Raw genomic sequence first — 16,248 nt, forward strand, 5'->3', positions numbered from 1 at the left:
AAGGGGTCCTTTGTGCTTCATTATCGTTCTTTATGATGTTGTCCCCAGCTAAATTTCTTCCATTTGCCTTAGGCTTTTCTTGTACTCTGGATCTCCCATTATTTTTATTGTCCACCAACTACTGTTTCTGCGTACTGATTAAAGGGGGCTGCTCCCTCCTCCTGCTGCTGGCTTCTCCCACCACCATTCTGTAGCTGAGAAAGGAACACAACACTCACTCCGAGGTGCATGTCTGTGGTGAATTCTGATTAGTTTGCACAGACATCCACTTCTCTGTTGCTTTTGTGGCCTCTGAGCTTTTATTCAGTCAGCAAAGACTGCTATTAGTGGACCCTCGATCAAAAGGATTCATTGAACTCACTGTGATATGTAAATACTTTCTTGACCCAGGGCTGACTGTACCCCACACTTGCTTCCCTCAGCCCAGTTTGCTCATTGATGACCACATCCACCTGTGTCCTTCCCTATAAATTGAGAAGATACTAGGCTTGGTAGGACAGTGGAGTGCAGAGATGAAGAGGAACTGCGCATGTGGTGCTGAATGGTTTTTGTGTGTCACTGCTGCTCTTAGTGCAAATAATTATAAACTATTTAAAAGTTGATTTTTAAATTTCAGAATTTGAAGTGACGTCTTTGTAATTAGGTACAGTTTTAATTACATGACTTCTGGTGAAATGTGGTTTAAAGTAAAGAGCACTCACTAGCCTAGGGGTCAGAAGACTCCGTTCTAGTGCAGATTTTGCTGGCTAACCAGGGAAGTGACTTTGAACAAGTCTTTTAATCTATTGGTGCCCTGGTTTCTGTAACTGGAGATAATGGAAAGAGATTCCTTTCCCGTCTTTCATAGAGACAAAAATGATAACATGTAAATATTCTTTAAAAATGTCCAGGAATATGATATTTATAATGATGATAATGACAGTCTACTGTCCTTTTTAAATAAATAAAAAATAAAAAACACAACCTTCAAAAGAAATTGAAACAATCCTTTTTAAAGAAGGCTGAACAGCAGGCCAAGGTAGTAAGTCAAATTCACAAACATTAAAACCCATTGGGAAAACCCATTGGGAACTTGTATTTACTGATTATGCAAGGCTGAGAAGTTTGTTTAGGTTAAGGGTTTGTTTTTCAACAATTCTGTGAATGCTTAGGTTTGTAGTAACAAGAGAAATTGATGGGGGTAAAATCCATCATATTTAGGGGATTACATGGGGAGAAAACTGGGGTAGAGAGAAAAGACAGGTACATTATAGATGTGAAAGCAGAGAAGAGTCACCATGTCTGTCATGAAGCTGGATTGGAAACCTTGGTCAGACCTGAGAGAAAGTTCCTCATCTTAGGTTTTTAGAGTTAAAATAGTATCTTCCTTAATCACTTGGGAACACTGGCAACCTTGCCATAAAGATCACTGTTCCTAAGGAGATGCTTCATCTGTCTCGCTCTAAAGGATTCCAGAGTTCCTTGGACTTAAATTATGAGTTGACTTTCAAGGCAGCTCCACTATGGTGGGTGGAGTTTGTGTGGATTGCCTTTCTGAGATTTCAAAAGGTCAGATTTTAAATGCAAATGTATTTTTAATGGAATGAGAAAATGAAGCTGTTTACAGTGGTAGAACATGAAATCATGAGAAAGAAGTGAGCTGTATAGGCTTTACATTAAGGACTCTGGATATTTACTGTTTCTGTAATGGTGAAAATCTGGAAACTACCTAAATGTCCAGTAGTAAAGGACTGAATAAGTTCTCTGAAGCCCATGCAATATAGAATGCAGTCCAGCCTCACCACACAGACACAGTTTTAGCTAAAGAAATTGACTTTTGTATATACATTGTCTTAAGCATATTTTAAAGCATTTGTTTATAAGCATAGAAAATGTAGGGACTTTTTGTACTGTGGTAAAATACACAATGTACAACTTAGCATTTTAGCCAGTTTTAAGTGTACAGTTTAGTGGCATTAAGTACATTCATTCACATTATTGTGCAACCATTACCATCATCCATGGTAAGGAACTTTTAGTTTATTGATTTTTGCGTGGTTTGTATCTTTTACAAGAATGTGTTGATTCTATAGTAAAAATTGGTTTAGATTATAACCCAAGGATTTGCTCTAGCTCTGTGACCGTGGGCAAGTTTAATGTTTTTGTCATCTGCAAATGAGGATAATTAATTGTACCTCTCTCCTAGCATCATTATAAAGATTAAAGAAGTGCATATATGTGTTTATGTATTTGTATTTTTTTAGACTGGCACGAAACAAGCACTATATTGAGTGTTGGCTGTTATTGTTATTAGTCACGTATGTGATCTGTAGGGTGTGAAGGGTAAACTAAGACTTCAGAAACCAAATTAAGTACTGCATCTTATTTTATGGTTTAGATAATGTACTACTAGATACTGAATAGAACTTGGATTTGAAAGTATAAATAAATATTCTTAATGAAGTACAGTGTACTACTTAGAATAGACATAAATTTCTGAAAGATGTACAGTTTATAAAAATATGGACATTGATCATTTACCTGGAGTAGGTGAACCTCTGGGTTCTCACACAATGTACCCTGGGCCCACTGGTGTCCTATAAACTAGATTGACGTGATCTGTGATAAAAATCAATAACATTTTCTCTATCCACCAAAAAATAAAAGATAGTATTTTCTCATGTGTAAGGTATTTTTTTTTGTAAATTTGTCCTAATTGTTAGTGTTTGCTATTACTTGAAGAAGCAAAAAAATTTAACTGAAAAACTGGAAATACATAGTTTATACCCAACTTGTCAGGTTTTTGCTTTTTTAAACCTTTGTTCCTCTTGGTCAAGTTTGTTTTACAGGACATGTGTTTGTTTTTGTAAATTTAAATTGCATATGTAAAACATAGTTATATTTTCTGCTAATAAAATGCTTCCTTATTCATGTTATAGAATTAAACATGTCTGTTTGACAAGGTTGTTTCCCTGTCCCCAACTCTGCAGCTTATGGGCACCACTGGCTCACATGTCCTTGTCATTTGAGTTTCTTTACTGAGCTGTTGTAGATAGCACATAGAAGATGTTCCTTTAATTATGTTTTTAATCTAAAATATCTTGTCCTTTTAAATATTTTATTTCTGGTTCGTATTCACATGATGTATTACACATGATGTAAATGGAATGCGGAGTGGACTGGGAAACATGAACTAGCTCTTTCAAAAGGTCTCACTTAAAAAAAACCTAATGTTGCCATTTGTGGTTGGAAATGGGAAAAAAATGCTTTCATGAGTCATATTTAATTCTTTTATGTCCTAGTTGTGTCTTAGCTTAAAATCCTATATATTATAAATTAGTAATAGTCTGGGCATTGTTTTACTGCTCACCTTTAAATTGGCCATAGTGCTTAATAGAGATAGAACATACGTATACATATATAGGAAACACACGTTTTTGTGGTTCTGATAATGTGATATCACTGAAAATGATTAAAAATATTTGCAGTTGATCTCTTTCAAATTAATCTTTTGTGAGTTTTACAGTCTTTTCTAAATTAAGTAGTAAAAAATACTTGATTGTGACCCGTTTATTCATTGAAATTAACGATAATCTGTGATTCACTGAAGCTTAAACAGGGAAATAAAATATACCAGTTCTTATAGTTATATTTCAAAAAAGAGAAGAAACCTGTGAGTTTCTGTGGGTTATGGCAGAAATACCCAGTATGTGGTAGACCTTCCATTAAATTTGCCAAATATTTGAGGCCTGCTCTGTGCAAGACATCCCACTGAATGTTGAAGAAATTTTGAAAGATGGCTGATTTGCCTTTGAGGAGTGTGTAGTATATCAAAGAAATCAAATGAGATTGTAAATTGTTAAATTAGAAGGTCGGTTAGGATGTAAGTCCCAAGAGATTGGAGTTGGGGTACTCTGAACTGTTACTTGGTTGTGGCCACAGTAACCCGTGTGAGGTGTCCCATTCCCTGGACTGTGCTTGCAAACTCTCCACTCCAGCCCACTCCAAGTCCCACCCCTTACATTTTATAATCTGCACTAATGTAAAAAGGAGATATAAAATTTTTTGAATGGGAGAATAAGTAGGAAGCTGATACAGGGTGTTGTCACTCCATCAGAGTTCCTTCCCTGGTACAGTTCAGTGGCTTGGTACTGCTGTCACTGAAGATGGCCATGCTCAAATAAAAAAGGGTTTATTTCAGAGTTTTATGGATATTTCCTATAGAATCAGTTTACATAGTATATGTTTATTCTTTCTTTCTAGTTTTTTCCCTTATTGTAACTTTGAAAATTCAACATTTCAGACATTTTAAATCCTCAAAATTTATTTCCAGCGTAGGTAAACATGATGTGAAGTGATGTGCGTGATACACACGTGCAGCGTGTACACATTTATGGGGAGACATTATTTGTAAGAACGTGGTACCAAATGCCATTTAGCCAGTTATCTCAATAGTGTCTGTCTCATAACGTTATGGGGATTAAGTGAGTTAATGTATGTACTCAGAACAGTACCTGGCACATAAGGAAGCCTCAGGATGCAGAATAACATGAATGATGTAATACCAGTTGTTAAAACGGGGTTTGGATATATTAGACCTAGAAACCGGTAAGTAAAGAATCTTTTTGGGAGAATAAACAAAACTGGAATTAGTTTCTTTGGGAAAGAGGAGAGAGCCTGGGGTACAAGGCGTACATATATTTTGTTGTCAACTTTGGAACTGTTTTTTTAAACCATATATTAATTTTTTAAATGATGCCATGTTGCAAGTAATTTAAGACAATCTACTTTAGGATGAGAATCTATATTCTTTGCAGATGGCCCTGCTGAGGCACCAGTGACCAATGGGAACGCAGCCACGGTGCCATCCCTGAATGATGATCTAGACATCTTTGGACCAATGATTTCTAATCCTTTACCTGCAACTGTCATACCCCCAGCTCAGGTATGTAGTAAGAATATGGTTTCAAATAATACGCTTACTTCCTTTTTGAAAAGTCTTGAAATTTCAATTTTGAAAGAATTATCTCTGAGCAGTCTCTGATTTGAAAGCTTTATTCTTGAGGCCAGGGGTTGGCAAATTAAGTCTGTGGCTCATTTTTGCAAATAAAGTTTTATTGAAACAGCCATTCCATTTGTTTATATATTGTCTGTGGCTGCTTTCACACTACAAAAGCAAGTTGAACAGTTGCAACAGACACTGTTAGACCCCCAAGGCCTAAATATTCACTGTTTAAAGTAGGCAAACTGGTGTTTAGAGTGAACCAGTGGGAAAACTCAGACTATTTCAACCTTGCCTGAGATTAACAAGGTCACTTCAGAGGTTTTACAGCCATGGGTATTTAAATATTGATTACAAGCCAGTAGTTCTTTTTTTATGCTCTATCGAGCCATTCACAAGATAGTGTTTAGTTCTGGCTGCAGGAACACCAAGAATAAGAAATTCTAGCAAATTCAGTACTCACATTATTTTTTATGAAGAGTAGTTGTTTTAAGTTAGTCTTAAAACCTTTTTTTTTTTAAATTGAAGTATAATGGACACACGATGTTTTTACTTTTTTTTTAAAGATTTTATTTATTTATTTGACAGAGACAGCCAGCGAGAGAGGGAACACAAGCAGGGGGAGTGGGAGAAGAAGAAGCAGGCTCATAGCGGAGGAGCCTGATGTGGGGCTCGATCCCATAACGCCGGGATCATGCCCTGAGCCGAAGGCAGACACTTAACCGCCGTGCCACCCAGGCGCCCCACGATGTTTTTACTTTTTAAAATGATTTTTAAAAAATTATTTAGAACAATATTAATGATCAGGATTTTTTTTAACATATTGATGGTAAAGAAATTTTGAATTGTGTTCTTAACATTACATGGAATTTTTTTTGGCCTTCATTTTTTAAAATTGTAAATTGTTTAATACTTTAAATATTTTTTCTGCTTTCTTGAGGTATAACTGACAAATAAAATGGTAAATACTTAGTATATATTTGATGCCCACCATCAAGTTAATTAACACTTCCATCACCTCACGTATTTACTTTTGTGTGTGAGAACACTTTAGCTCTCTCTTCACAAACTTCAGTTAACGCAATACAGTATAATCAACTATCATCACATTTATAGGTCCTCAGACCTTATTCATTTTATAACTGAGTTTGTACCAACCTCCTTGTATTTCCTCCACTCCTGAGCCCTGGTAAACCACCATTTTGTTTTCTATGAATTCAACTTTTTTTTTTTTTTTAATTTTGATTGCACATACAAGTGATCCCATGAAGTATTTACCTTTCTTTAAGGTGAATATATGAACTTTTTAGGGATATAGGTTACTCTTAAGCATACAGCTTTAAGATTCTATTTTAAATTTATACTTTATAAATGAACAGTTTCAGTACAGCATAATTTTTGAGGTAAAATATGTCCCTTTTCTCTAGAAGAATGGAGCCAAATGTATGTTGTTTGGGTGCAAAGTTTTAATAAGCATCTATATCTTACTAAAAAGATTAATTGCTTATACTTTTATTACACATATATTTTGTTATTATGATAGTTATTATACAATTACCAATAGAATTGAGCAAATAAATTTCTGAGGAATTAGTTTTATCAAAATTGTCTGCAGCACTAATGTTTATTTTCAGAAACGATTGCTTTATTTTATGACTTTGCTACTTCTCCCCTCTTAAAAAGAGGAACTGTTTGTTACTGTTGTTTCATTAAGCACCTTGTGAATTTGTGCAGGCAGGGGTATTCATGTGGTAATAAAAATTGTCTAATGCTAATGTGGCTTCAAAAAGAAGCATTTAGAATATTTGACAATCTGAGCATGAAAAGCAGTTTCTTTTGGTCTAGCATTCTAGTGAGGTTGTTTTATCTGCTAGACTTCTTTCGATTCCACTGGACTAGGAGAGTTGCTTTGTAGTGGCTTGGAGAATTAGACCCCACATCTGAGGCTTCCGTGTCCTACTCCATGTGTTCTGTTTAGTATCAAAGCAAGTAGAACAATGCAGACTTCATTTAACTCTTAAGTAGCACCATGACCAGCAATGTGGGGTGTAGCTCCTGCCTTTATGAGGGGCTGGTCTGACCTTCGTGCTTTGTGCATTCTGCATCAATAACTAAGAGTAACAGGACTGAGTTTTTAAATCACATCTAATTCTTTTTTTAGAGCATTGCTTTTGGACCAAAATTGTGCCAATTGTATTGAGCCCTATAAAATATTTGGGGAACAAAATTATCTTTAATTTGAACTACATGTAAAGGTTAAAACCCAGACATGTTTTCAAAATAACGTCTTTCAAAATGGGGAGGGGGAAAGGCAGGTTAAAGTACACATTTTATACATACACTCCAGCTATGTAACTTACTAATTTTGGTGGGTTTCTATTATGTAAAACTGATTGGACAGAAATAGGAAGTACTCTGAACCCCTATAATTCTTTCAGTGCTGACTTTATTCATAAAGTTTTTAAAAAAGATTTCCCACTCGGGCGCCTGGGTGGCTCAGCCGGTTAAGTGTCTGACCTGGGTTCAGGTCATGATCTCAGGGTCCTGGGATCACTTGGCTGTGTAGTCTTCTGAAGAAGGTTAGATATACTCAGCTAACCAGCATGCACATGTGTATTGGGGGTTCAGAGGGAATCATTCCAGAGTCCCCAGAGGTGACTTGTAGAAGCCATCCCTTTCCTTCTCTCTATAATATGCATATACCAACAGTATCTAGACCTACACAAGTGCTGTGCCTTCTCCTTGGATCAGCCCTAGGATCCCGACAGCCAGAGAATCTTTGGTTACGGATTCTGAAGCGTCCTGAAGTATAAATTGACAGGCAAACGTTCTTCTTTGATCCTGGAGTTGTATGGCTATCAAACGGAGCACGAAAAAATAATAATAAATAGACATGTGAGTGCTTCCTCATCATGCTGTTTGGTTTGGCTCTTTGTAGACTATGGCCGTGTTGAGGTAGTGTTCCATTTTACCCTCATCAGAAGAACTGCACGTGTTTCGAGCATGTGCATGTCACACTGCACTAGGATGAGACTGTGGTTTCGTTTTCCGCAGTTTCACTTGCCCACAGCTCGGAAGCAGATGATCTTCCTTCTGATGTATCGCCAGGTGATCAGTAGTAGCTTAACACTCGGCACAGTGCTCACTTGTCATTCAGCTCACTTCATCTTATCACGTAGGCATTTTATCATCTCACATCATCACAAGAAGGGTGAGTACAGTGTATTTTGAGAGAGACCACATTCACATAACTTTTATTACAGTATATTGTTATTACTGTTCTACTTTATCGTTATTGTTAATCTCACTGCGCCTAATTTATAAATTAAAGGTATGGATGTATAGGGAAAAAACATAGTGTATATATAGTATATATAGGTTTTGGTACTTTCTGTGGTTTCAGGCATCCACAGGATACTTGGAATGTATCTTGGAAGGGGTGGGAAGGGGGGAACTGCTGTAATAGGTTTCCCAGCTATTTTGGAGTTTCTTGTAGTTACGTCTCTTCCACAGGGAATAGAGCTCAGGGTTTTGAGCAAGTTCTTAGATTGAACAGGAACTAAACATGATGAAAAGATTAGCAAGATGGTTGCTTCATTACCTGACAACAGTAAACACTGTGTGCTTAACCCTGCCACAGAGCACTTCTTGTGGTCATCCAGCGACTCTGTAAGGTAGGAAATCTTATCCCCAAGTTTAGAGAAGAGAGACAATGGCGATTAAGCGACAATCTCAGGGTACATCGCTTTCTCTAGTAAGCAGTGGAAGCAGAGTTCTAGTCCTGGCAGGCGGGCTCCAGAGCTCTTGCTCTTAGCCTCTGTGAGCCTCCGTTGCATCACTGGCAGTTCAGATAATACTCTATTCAAGCATATTGTTATATTTGGTATTCCATTATGTCTGATTTTTTATACATTTCAGATCTTTGGCAAAATTAAGTGGCTTTTCTATCTCAAAATTCTTGCTTAATTTGTCATAATGGATTCAACATACTGATCTGCTTGAATTTGTGAATACAATGCTTGGATTGTAATTTAGTGCTAGGGTTTTTAGCCAAGCTGTTAAATGTTTGAATTTTTTAAAAAATTAAGGCAAATCATATGCATGACCTTTTACTTGTACCTACTACTCTCACCTCATTCTATAGTTTGAGAAGACTCTTAGCCAGTTTTTAGTGTTCGTAGAATTCTTTGAAACTCTTATCTAAAACAATTTCATGTAAACAAATGTGATTGAATATTTAATGACTGCAGAGATTATACAGTCACAGCTATAACTTCACTTTAATCTGTGTGCAGATATAGATTAAGTGAAATTTTTTTGTATTAAGTAGCTACATGTTAATTTGTGTTTGTGTTCCTTTGCCCCTTGTGCAAAAGTGGGATTGAAGATGTGGTTGAGAGTATAGGTGGTTGAAGTTTTGCTGTGCTTCATTTCTGGATAGACTGGAAACATTCTAATGTTGTGGTTAAAACTGATCTAGGTTAGGTTTATAAAAATATCTTGATGCAGCTTTTGAAAAAGCCTTTTCTTTTTTTCAAAGAAGACAAAATCAGCCTTTGCAGGACCCTCTTGTAGCCTGCTGTCATTGTAGCAATGTTCTTTATTCCAAGGGATACCAGTTGCTTGTAATAGTAGTTGCCAAAGGGGATGCCCCAGCATCTCTCAGGAGTGGTCCTTGCACGGCCATCACATCCTATTGTTGAAGCCACTGTGGTCAGGATGTGATGGAAAAAAACTCAGTTTAGCAAGTAAAAGCAATTTATTATGAAATCTGCCTCTCTGACAGTTATAGATTCAAAATAGGAAACATTGTCCCTTCCTCCTAGATGTTGTTTTTGTGTGGGCTTATGAACGATCCTCTGTAATGTCACCATATTACCTTCTACAGTTAATTTCTAATTTCATTTAGATTTTAAGTAACAGATGAACTATGTTTTAGTCTGCAGAATTTGACAGCTTGTTTTGGTATTTGTCTCAGGGGACACCCTCTATACCTGCAGCTGCCACTCTGTCCACAGGAATATCTGGGGATCTGGATCTGTTCACTGAGCAAACTACAAAGTCAGAAGAGGTGGCAAAGAAACAACTCTCCAAAGACTCCATCTTATCTTTGTACGGAACAGGAACCATTCAGCAGCAGAGTACTCCTGGTAATTCATTTTAAAATCTGCTGTCAGCGAATTGTAGTGACATTACTAGAAGTATACCCTTTGTGTTATTTTTCTATGTAATGGGTACTTTTGTTGCAATTTGTGCAACTACAAAATTGAAATGAAGCATTAGACTTAAGCATTTACAGGATTCACAAAACTTTATTCACTTAAAATTAACAAGCTGTTCACATATCACTTAATATTGTTTCACAAGCTTACAGGACATGGATTGTTTTTAAAGAATTATTTTGATTTGCATGAAGTTTACAACTTTGTGTACAGTAAGATATTTTCAGTAAGTAAACAGTCTGAATTATCACATGAATTCCAAAAGTTTTTAATTATGAAATACTGCACAGTAAGATTTGTTGTTTACATAATCTGTTAGACCCATTTCCTCCAAATAGTGAGCTGAAGTTATAGGACACCCCCCGTTCTATGAGAGGCAGACACCATCAACTCTTACTTGTGTGTTTGATAGTGGAACCCAGTGGTGCACGTCAGCACTAACAGCACATAATCTCATGCTATGTAGTTTGGATATTCTGTATAGCTGTTGCGTAAGATTGATTTATCCTAATTACATGTGCTCAGGTTTATAACTGCATTTTGGAAGTAACCAACTCAGTGAGCAGTAGGAACAGACTGGAATTAAAATGTTTGCTGTGGGTAGTTCAGAAAGATGGTGATCCTTTTTCTGTGATATAGGTGAGTGCAGCTGTATACAGTAGCCCTGTTTTCTCATTTTCTTTTCATGGTTCTTAAAATGCAGGTGTGTTTATGGGACCCACAAATATGCCATTTACCTCACAAGCACCGACGGCATTTCAAGGTTTTCCATCAATGGGCGTGCCTGTGCCTGCACCCGCCGCTCCTGGCCTTCTCGGAAATGTGATGGGACAGAGTGCAAGCATGATGGTGGGCATGCCCATGCCCAATGGGTTTATGGGAAACGCACAAACTAGTGTGATGCCACTTCCTCCAAATGTGGTTGGCCCCCAAGGAGGAATGGTGGGACAGATGGGTGCACCCCAGAGTAAGTTTGGCCTGCCGCAAGCTCAGCAGCCCCAGTGGAACCTTTCACAGGTAAGGGGTCATTTACTCTCTAACTTCTCCAAAATCAAAGAAACTGGATTTGTTTTCTAAATGGTGTTAAGTCTAACAACCTGGCAGAAAGATTTGAGTAGGGGTAGTGTTGTATATGAGGTGAGAACTGTCTGTAGGTATTACAAAGTTACATCACATAGACAAATGAGCTGTCACTGACCCTATATTTAGAATATTCTGTAAAGGAATGTTAAGCATTTTTTCATTTCACATTATAACACTGGTGAACATTGTGTTTGTAATAGCTAGAAATTATCTTGGGCATCTTGAGAGACTTCCTGTCTGCCCCCCATGAAATTAGCACCAAGCTTTTAACCCAGCTCCCTGGTGGGGTATTTTTATAGTCCACTTAGACCAGCCTGCCTTCGCTAATAATTTTGGGATTTATGTGGTAACTTTGACAAATCAGAAAAATATCCAGCCTCCTCTTCTCAGAGCACTGTTTTGTGAGGGCCTTAGGCTGTTCTCATTGTCATGTGACTACTGGCCCTGGATTTATAAGAAATATTTTTGTTTAAAAACCTTTGTAACGTTGGGTTTCCTTTTTACTTACTTAGGGACAAGTCCATATTTGTCTCAGACATCCCCTCATCTTATAAAATCCCATTTCTACTTAAGTTAGTTTAAAGCCAAGAGCTGACATTTTAGGATAATTTCTTTCAAATCAATTTCTGTTTTAAAACGTGCTCCATTCTGACCTTAGATTTAGGTTCTTGCTCCAGCAACTCTTCCCTTTACAGTTCTTGATGTTTCTCTAGCATTTGGGGGAGCTTGGTTTCTGTTCTGGTCAGCTGTTTTACCTTGAGACCACTCAGAATCGTCTATAGTGATAATTAACATTACCAAAACACTGTATATCCCATGAATGCTTTTACTGTCACTATTTTAAAGTAAAGTAATCTCCACTCCCAGCGTGGGGTTCGAACTCACAGCCCTGAGATCAAGAGTATGTGCACATGCTCTACCGACTGAGCCAGCCAGGTGCCCCTACTGTCACTATTTAAAGGACTTATCAGGGGGCGCCTCGGTGGCTCAGTGGGTTAAGCGTCCGACTCTTGATCTCCAGCCTCTGGGAACCTCAAGTATCAGATGTCTAACAGCGTTTGTGCAGCCAAGGTGCTGAAGCACACCCAGCTCAGGCTCAGGTGCTGGATGAATCCGTAAGGAGTTAACCTTGGCCCTTACTTCCAGGCATGCTGAGGGGTGCTGCTGTTTTCCAGCAAGGTAGTTATAGCATCCTTTAGTAGGTGTGAAGAACTGGACACTTACGCCTCGTCAGCGGTGTGGTGAACATTAGTGTCTTTGCAAAATAACAGATGAACTTTATTAAGAATACATTCCAACCCCGAGCATAGATTTTGAATCTCCTCTGTGGTTTGTGATAAGTCTTGCTTTGCCTTTACTTATCATCAGTCTTAGAAGAGAGTACCACAGGGAAAAGGTTAGAATGCTTCTATACGTATATGATTCCAGTCTGGAATAAAAATACATGTAATCTTATACAATGAAAATTAATTTTAGATGTTTAGTGGTATGCTTTATGACCTTTTTTAATATTTAGAAAGTATATAGAACCATTTAATATTTTAATAAAGACAGAATAGTTGTCATACACAATGTATAATTTTGGAATATTTTACTTTCTAAAATTTCCTCAGTCCTTACAGTTAAAACACAACATTAAAACACAACATCCTGGTAGAGTTGAAATAGTGGACTAGGATACAAATTCAGAGATTGCTTTGGTACTTTTTTTCAGTTGTGGTTAATCTTTCTTTGGGGGACAAAAAGTGGAGTCTTGAAAATGAATAAATAGAATATAATTGAGATCACTTTATGGACAGAGTTCAAAAAAAGTGGAAGGAAATAAGAAAATAGTAGCTGTTTGCTTTCTCTAGGGAAATAGTTGTTTGGTAGTCTGCTTTGACTCCTGTGCTTTCACTAATTTTCACATTGATGAAAAGTACTTATAATTGCTATTAAACTTCATTATCTAAATTCACCCCAAATAAAGGCAGCTTCTAAGAACAACAGGGTAACTTAAAAATGTCTACGGCTAAAGAAACAAGAATTAAAAGTGAAGTAAGCCTCTTAAAATAAGCTTTTTATGTTTCACAGATGAATCAGCAAATGGCTGGCATGAGTATCAGTAGTACGAACCCAACAGTGGGTTTTGGCCAGCCCCCCAGCACAACGGCAGGATGGTCTGGAAGCTCATCGGGTCAGACTCTCAGCACACAGCTGTGGAAATGAAAACTGCAATGCAAGTTTCATCCAGAACTACCACCTGACATTCCTTGCTAAAACGCATCTAGTTCCCCTGTTCATTCATGTACATATATATTTTTTCTTTTTCCCCATTTGTTCATATTAAGAATTATCTGACTGACCGTGTTGGTCTGTACTGATTAAATTTGATGTGAAAAGCAGGTTGAGAAAACCATTTTATGTCAAGGGCAGCTATGCTCATTTCCCATGATTTCATAAACCACATTATTTGAGAAGCTGCTCAACTTGCATAATCAGTTTTACTCTCAATAAAATTATAGCTCTAATGTCTGCATATAAGGGAAGTAGTTATCATGTTAGTAATACCTCTAACAGTATAAACCCCACCCCCAAATTAGCCAGTAATCCTGTAGGAAGGTACTGTATGATCCAACGTTTAATCATATAAATAGAATGTAAATGTATCACTGAGCACTGTTTTCTAGTGTATCAAAATTCTTTTATTTCATCATTCACTTCACTGTGCTGTTGTTATGATGTGCTTAACAGGGAACATGGTTAGTGAAAGGAAGATAAACCTGGATGTTACTACAAAACTTAGTTTAACGAATGTTTAAAGAAGTCAAATTTTATCTGCCTCTCTTGTAATTTGGATCTCTTCTTATGTACATAGTGCTAATAACATGAAGACCTTTCTCTGCACTATATGCAAACAGGGTAACTAAACAAAGCCACTTTCAATCCTTGAAGGTATATCCAGGTTTATGACAGTAATTGTGTTTACATTTTATGGTGCCTAGTATTGACAAAATGTTATATCCCTATATTAAACAGATGAATCCATAGACCTTTTTATTTTTGTGGGTTTTATTTCCTACAATGTATACTGCCACCAACCTTACAAAACTTAACATTGCAAAGTGAGGAATTGGGAACATTTAGTTGACAAAATGCCTGCCATTTGTCTCTAAAACCTGCTCAGTTCTACCAATTATAAGGCCAAATGGGAAAAAAAAAAAGTACGTAAGATACTCACAATGGTATCCTGCAGTGTCACTAGCTGTACTGTACAGAGAGCCTCCAGTTTAGTTGTAGGGAAGACATGCAGAACAAAGGAAGACAGAAACATACATTTGATACCATCCCATCAGCTGTGTGAACTGACAAGCTCTGTGGAAACAGATGTCTGTCCGATGACAACATAGGCTGTCGTACGGAAGTAAAGCGAACAATACCTGAATCCTCTGCAGCCTGACCTCCGAGCTCCTCTTCCACGTGCACTAGCCAGGCGAACCGCACCAGCTGCTGCTTCCGTTTATACCTCAATTCTCACGGTGTCCAGGCGGTACTTTGGCTCGTTGGCTAGATTAACCTTCTCTGTCCGAGTGTGCCACACGAGAACCTGGAGGGGAGGGAAAGCTTTTGGGTAGCCACACTTAACGCTGACACTCAACATGGTCGAGCAGCACAAGTGAAGTGAATACCTTGGTGCAGTTACTTGCTTTTGGTTCCAGTTCTTCAACTGTTGTTATCTGTTTTAGAAAATCAGATTCTTGCATCCCTGGCTGGGATCCACGACGCTTAAATACGGCTTTTGGATTGGACAAGATGACTTGAAGACTTACAGCAAATCCTTTGTGAAAAGTTAAAAAAAAAAAAAAAGACTTTAAAATAAAATACTGGTGTACTTCTCTTTTTTCTGTAAAATTTCGGACACATCAGAAATTTTTTTAAATGCCAAGTATGTGTCAGGTCTTGGTTCACCAAGTTGAATCAGGAGCATTACATGCATCACAGTCTCAAAAGGAAAACCAGTCATTACAATGCAGTACATTCAGTGTCATGACAAAGGTGTATATGTGAGGCTGGGGTTGGGGGGGGGACAACGTTGCTAATCAGCTGCTCTTTCATAGAGGTCATCACACCCCAACATTCAACACTCTGGGAATCAAGAACTAAATGTAGTTGAAGAGCACACGGACTTACCTGAACTACCCCCCGGGTATGAGAGAGCCCCGCCCAGGTCTCCTGCCTGTTGGTTAACGTTTTTATGTGTGCTCTTATCTGAACCAGCACTGCTGTGATTTACTTTGAGTTTAGAAGACTAAGGAATAGAATTCAGCTAGGACATGAAAAATATATAATCATTTGGTTTAAATTTCCAATTTGGTTCAAACTGACAGGGGTGGGGGTTTTGGAAATCAATGCAGGAGGTATCAGTCCATTTGATAAATTTGGTTTTGGGGTTTCATTTTTTTAAGGAAATGAATGTCAATTTCCTTCAATGGTTTGGTCATAAAAAATCATTACTATTTAAATCTGTAGTTTAACAAACCCTGTGTTAAAGGCTTAGCGATTAAACAGTCTACAAGCTATCTCAGTAACCAACTGTACAACCTTTGTAGTTGTTTTGAAAGTCTGAAGCCCTGGACCTCTTCTCGTAATGACTAAGCTGACACTGGAAAGTCAGACACCCTCCCAGAATTAAAGCTGTGAGAACCAATCTCCAGGAGCATTTCTTAGCAATATTTTGTCCTCTTTTACATTAACTGAATTGATTTATGCTTGCAAAAGTATAATTAGCAAAGTAAGTACCAAATGATACCAGGCAGTAATTGGGGAGTTATGAGAAGACCACAACAAGCATTCTCATAACGTCTCCACCTGCCGGACTGGGTCAGTCCCACATCTAGACCCTGCCCCCTTTACAGGAAAACCTCCCACTAAGTCACCTACAAACACAACTTGGTACATCACATGCTGAGTGAGGCAGAATAA

At 37.7% G+C, this 16,248-nt stretch overlaps 2 protein-coding genes across 5 annotated transcripts in view; one reads left to right on the forward strand and one right to left on the reverse strand.

The window, feature by feature from the left end:
* The window catches only part of SMAP1 (small ArfGAP 1), a 229,245-nt gene extending 214,098 nt beyond the window's left edge, over positions 1-15,147 (forward strand). For all 4 annotated transcript variants that reach the window (XM_034648123.1, XM_002925869.4, XM_034648124.1 and 1 more), the window contains 4 exons: positions 4,797-4,924; positions 9,960-10,131; positions 10,907-11,220; positions 13,360-15,147. In XM_034648123.1, the coding sequence (XP_034504014.1) occupies positions 4,797-4,924; positions 9,960-10,131; positions 10,907-11,220; positions 13,360-13,494 (749 nt within the window). In that variant the 3' untranslated portion in view covers positions 13,495-15,147. The remainder of the gene's footprint in view (positions 1-4,796; positions 4,925-9,959; positions 10,132-10,906; positions 11,221-13,359) is intronic.
* The window catches only part of B3GAT2 (beta-1,3-glucuronyltransferase 2), a 67,063-nt gene continuing 65,548 nt past the window's right edge, over positions 14,734-16,248 (reverse strand). The window contains exons 3-4 of the mRNA XM_034648126.1: positions 14,955-15,103; positions 14,734-14,872 (exon numbers count right to left, since the gene is read on the reverse strand). Coding sequence (XP_034504017.1) covers positions 14,786-14,872; positions 14,955-15,103 — 236 coding nt within the window. The 3' untranslated portion in view covers positions 14,734-14,785. The remainder of the gene's footprint in view (positions 14,873-14,954; positions 15,104-16,248) is intronic.

This window comes from Ailuropoda melanoleuca, chromosome 19 (assembly GCF_002007445.2).
Source record: "Ailuropoda melanoleuca isolate Jingjing chromosome 19, ASM200744v2, whole genome shotgun sequence".
Taxonomy (NCBI): Eukaryota; Metazoa; Chordata; class Mammalia; order Carnivora; family Ursidae; genus Ailuropoda; species Ailuropoda melanoleuca.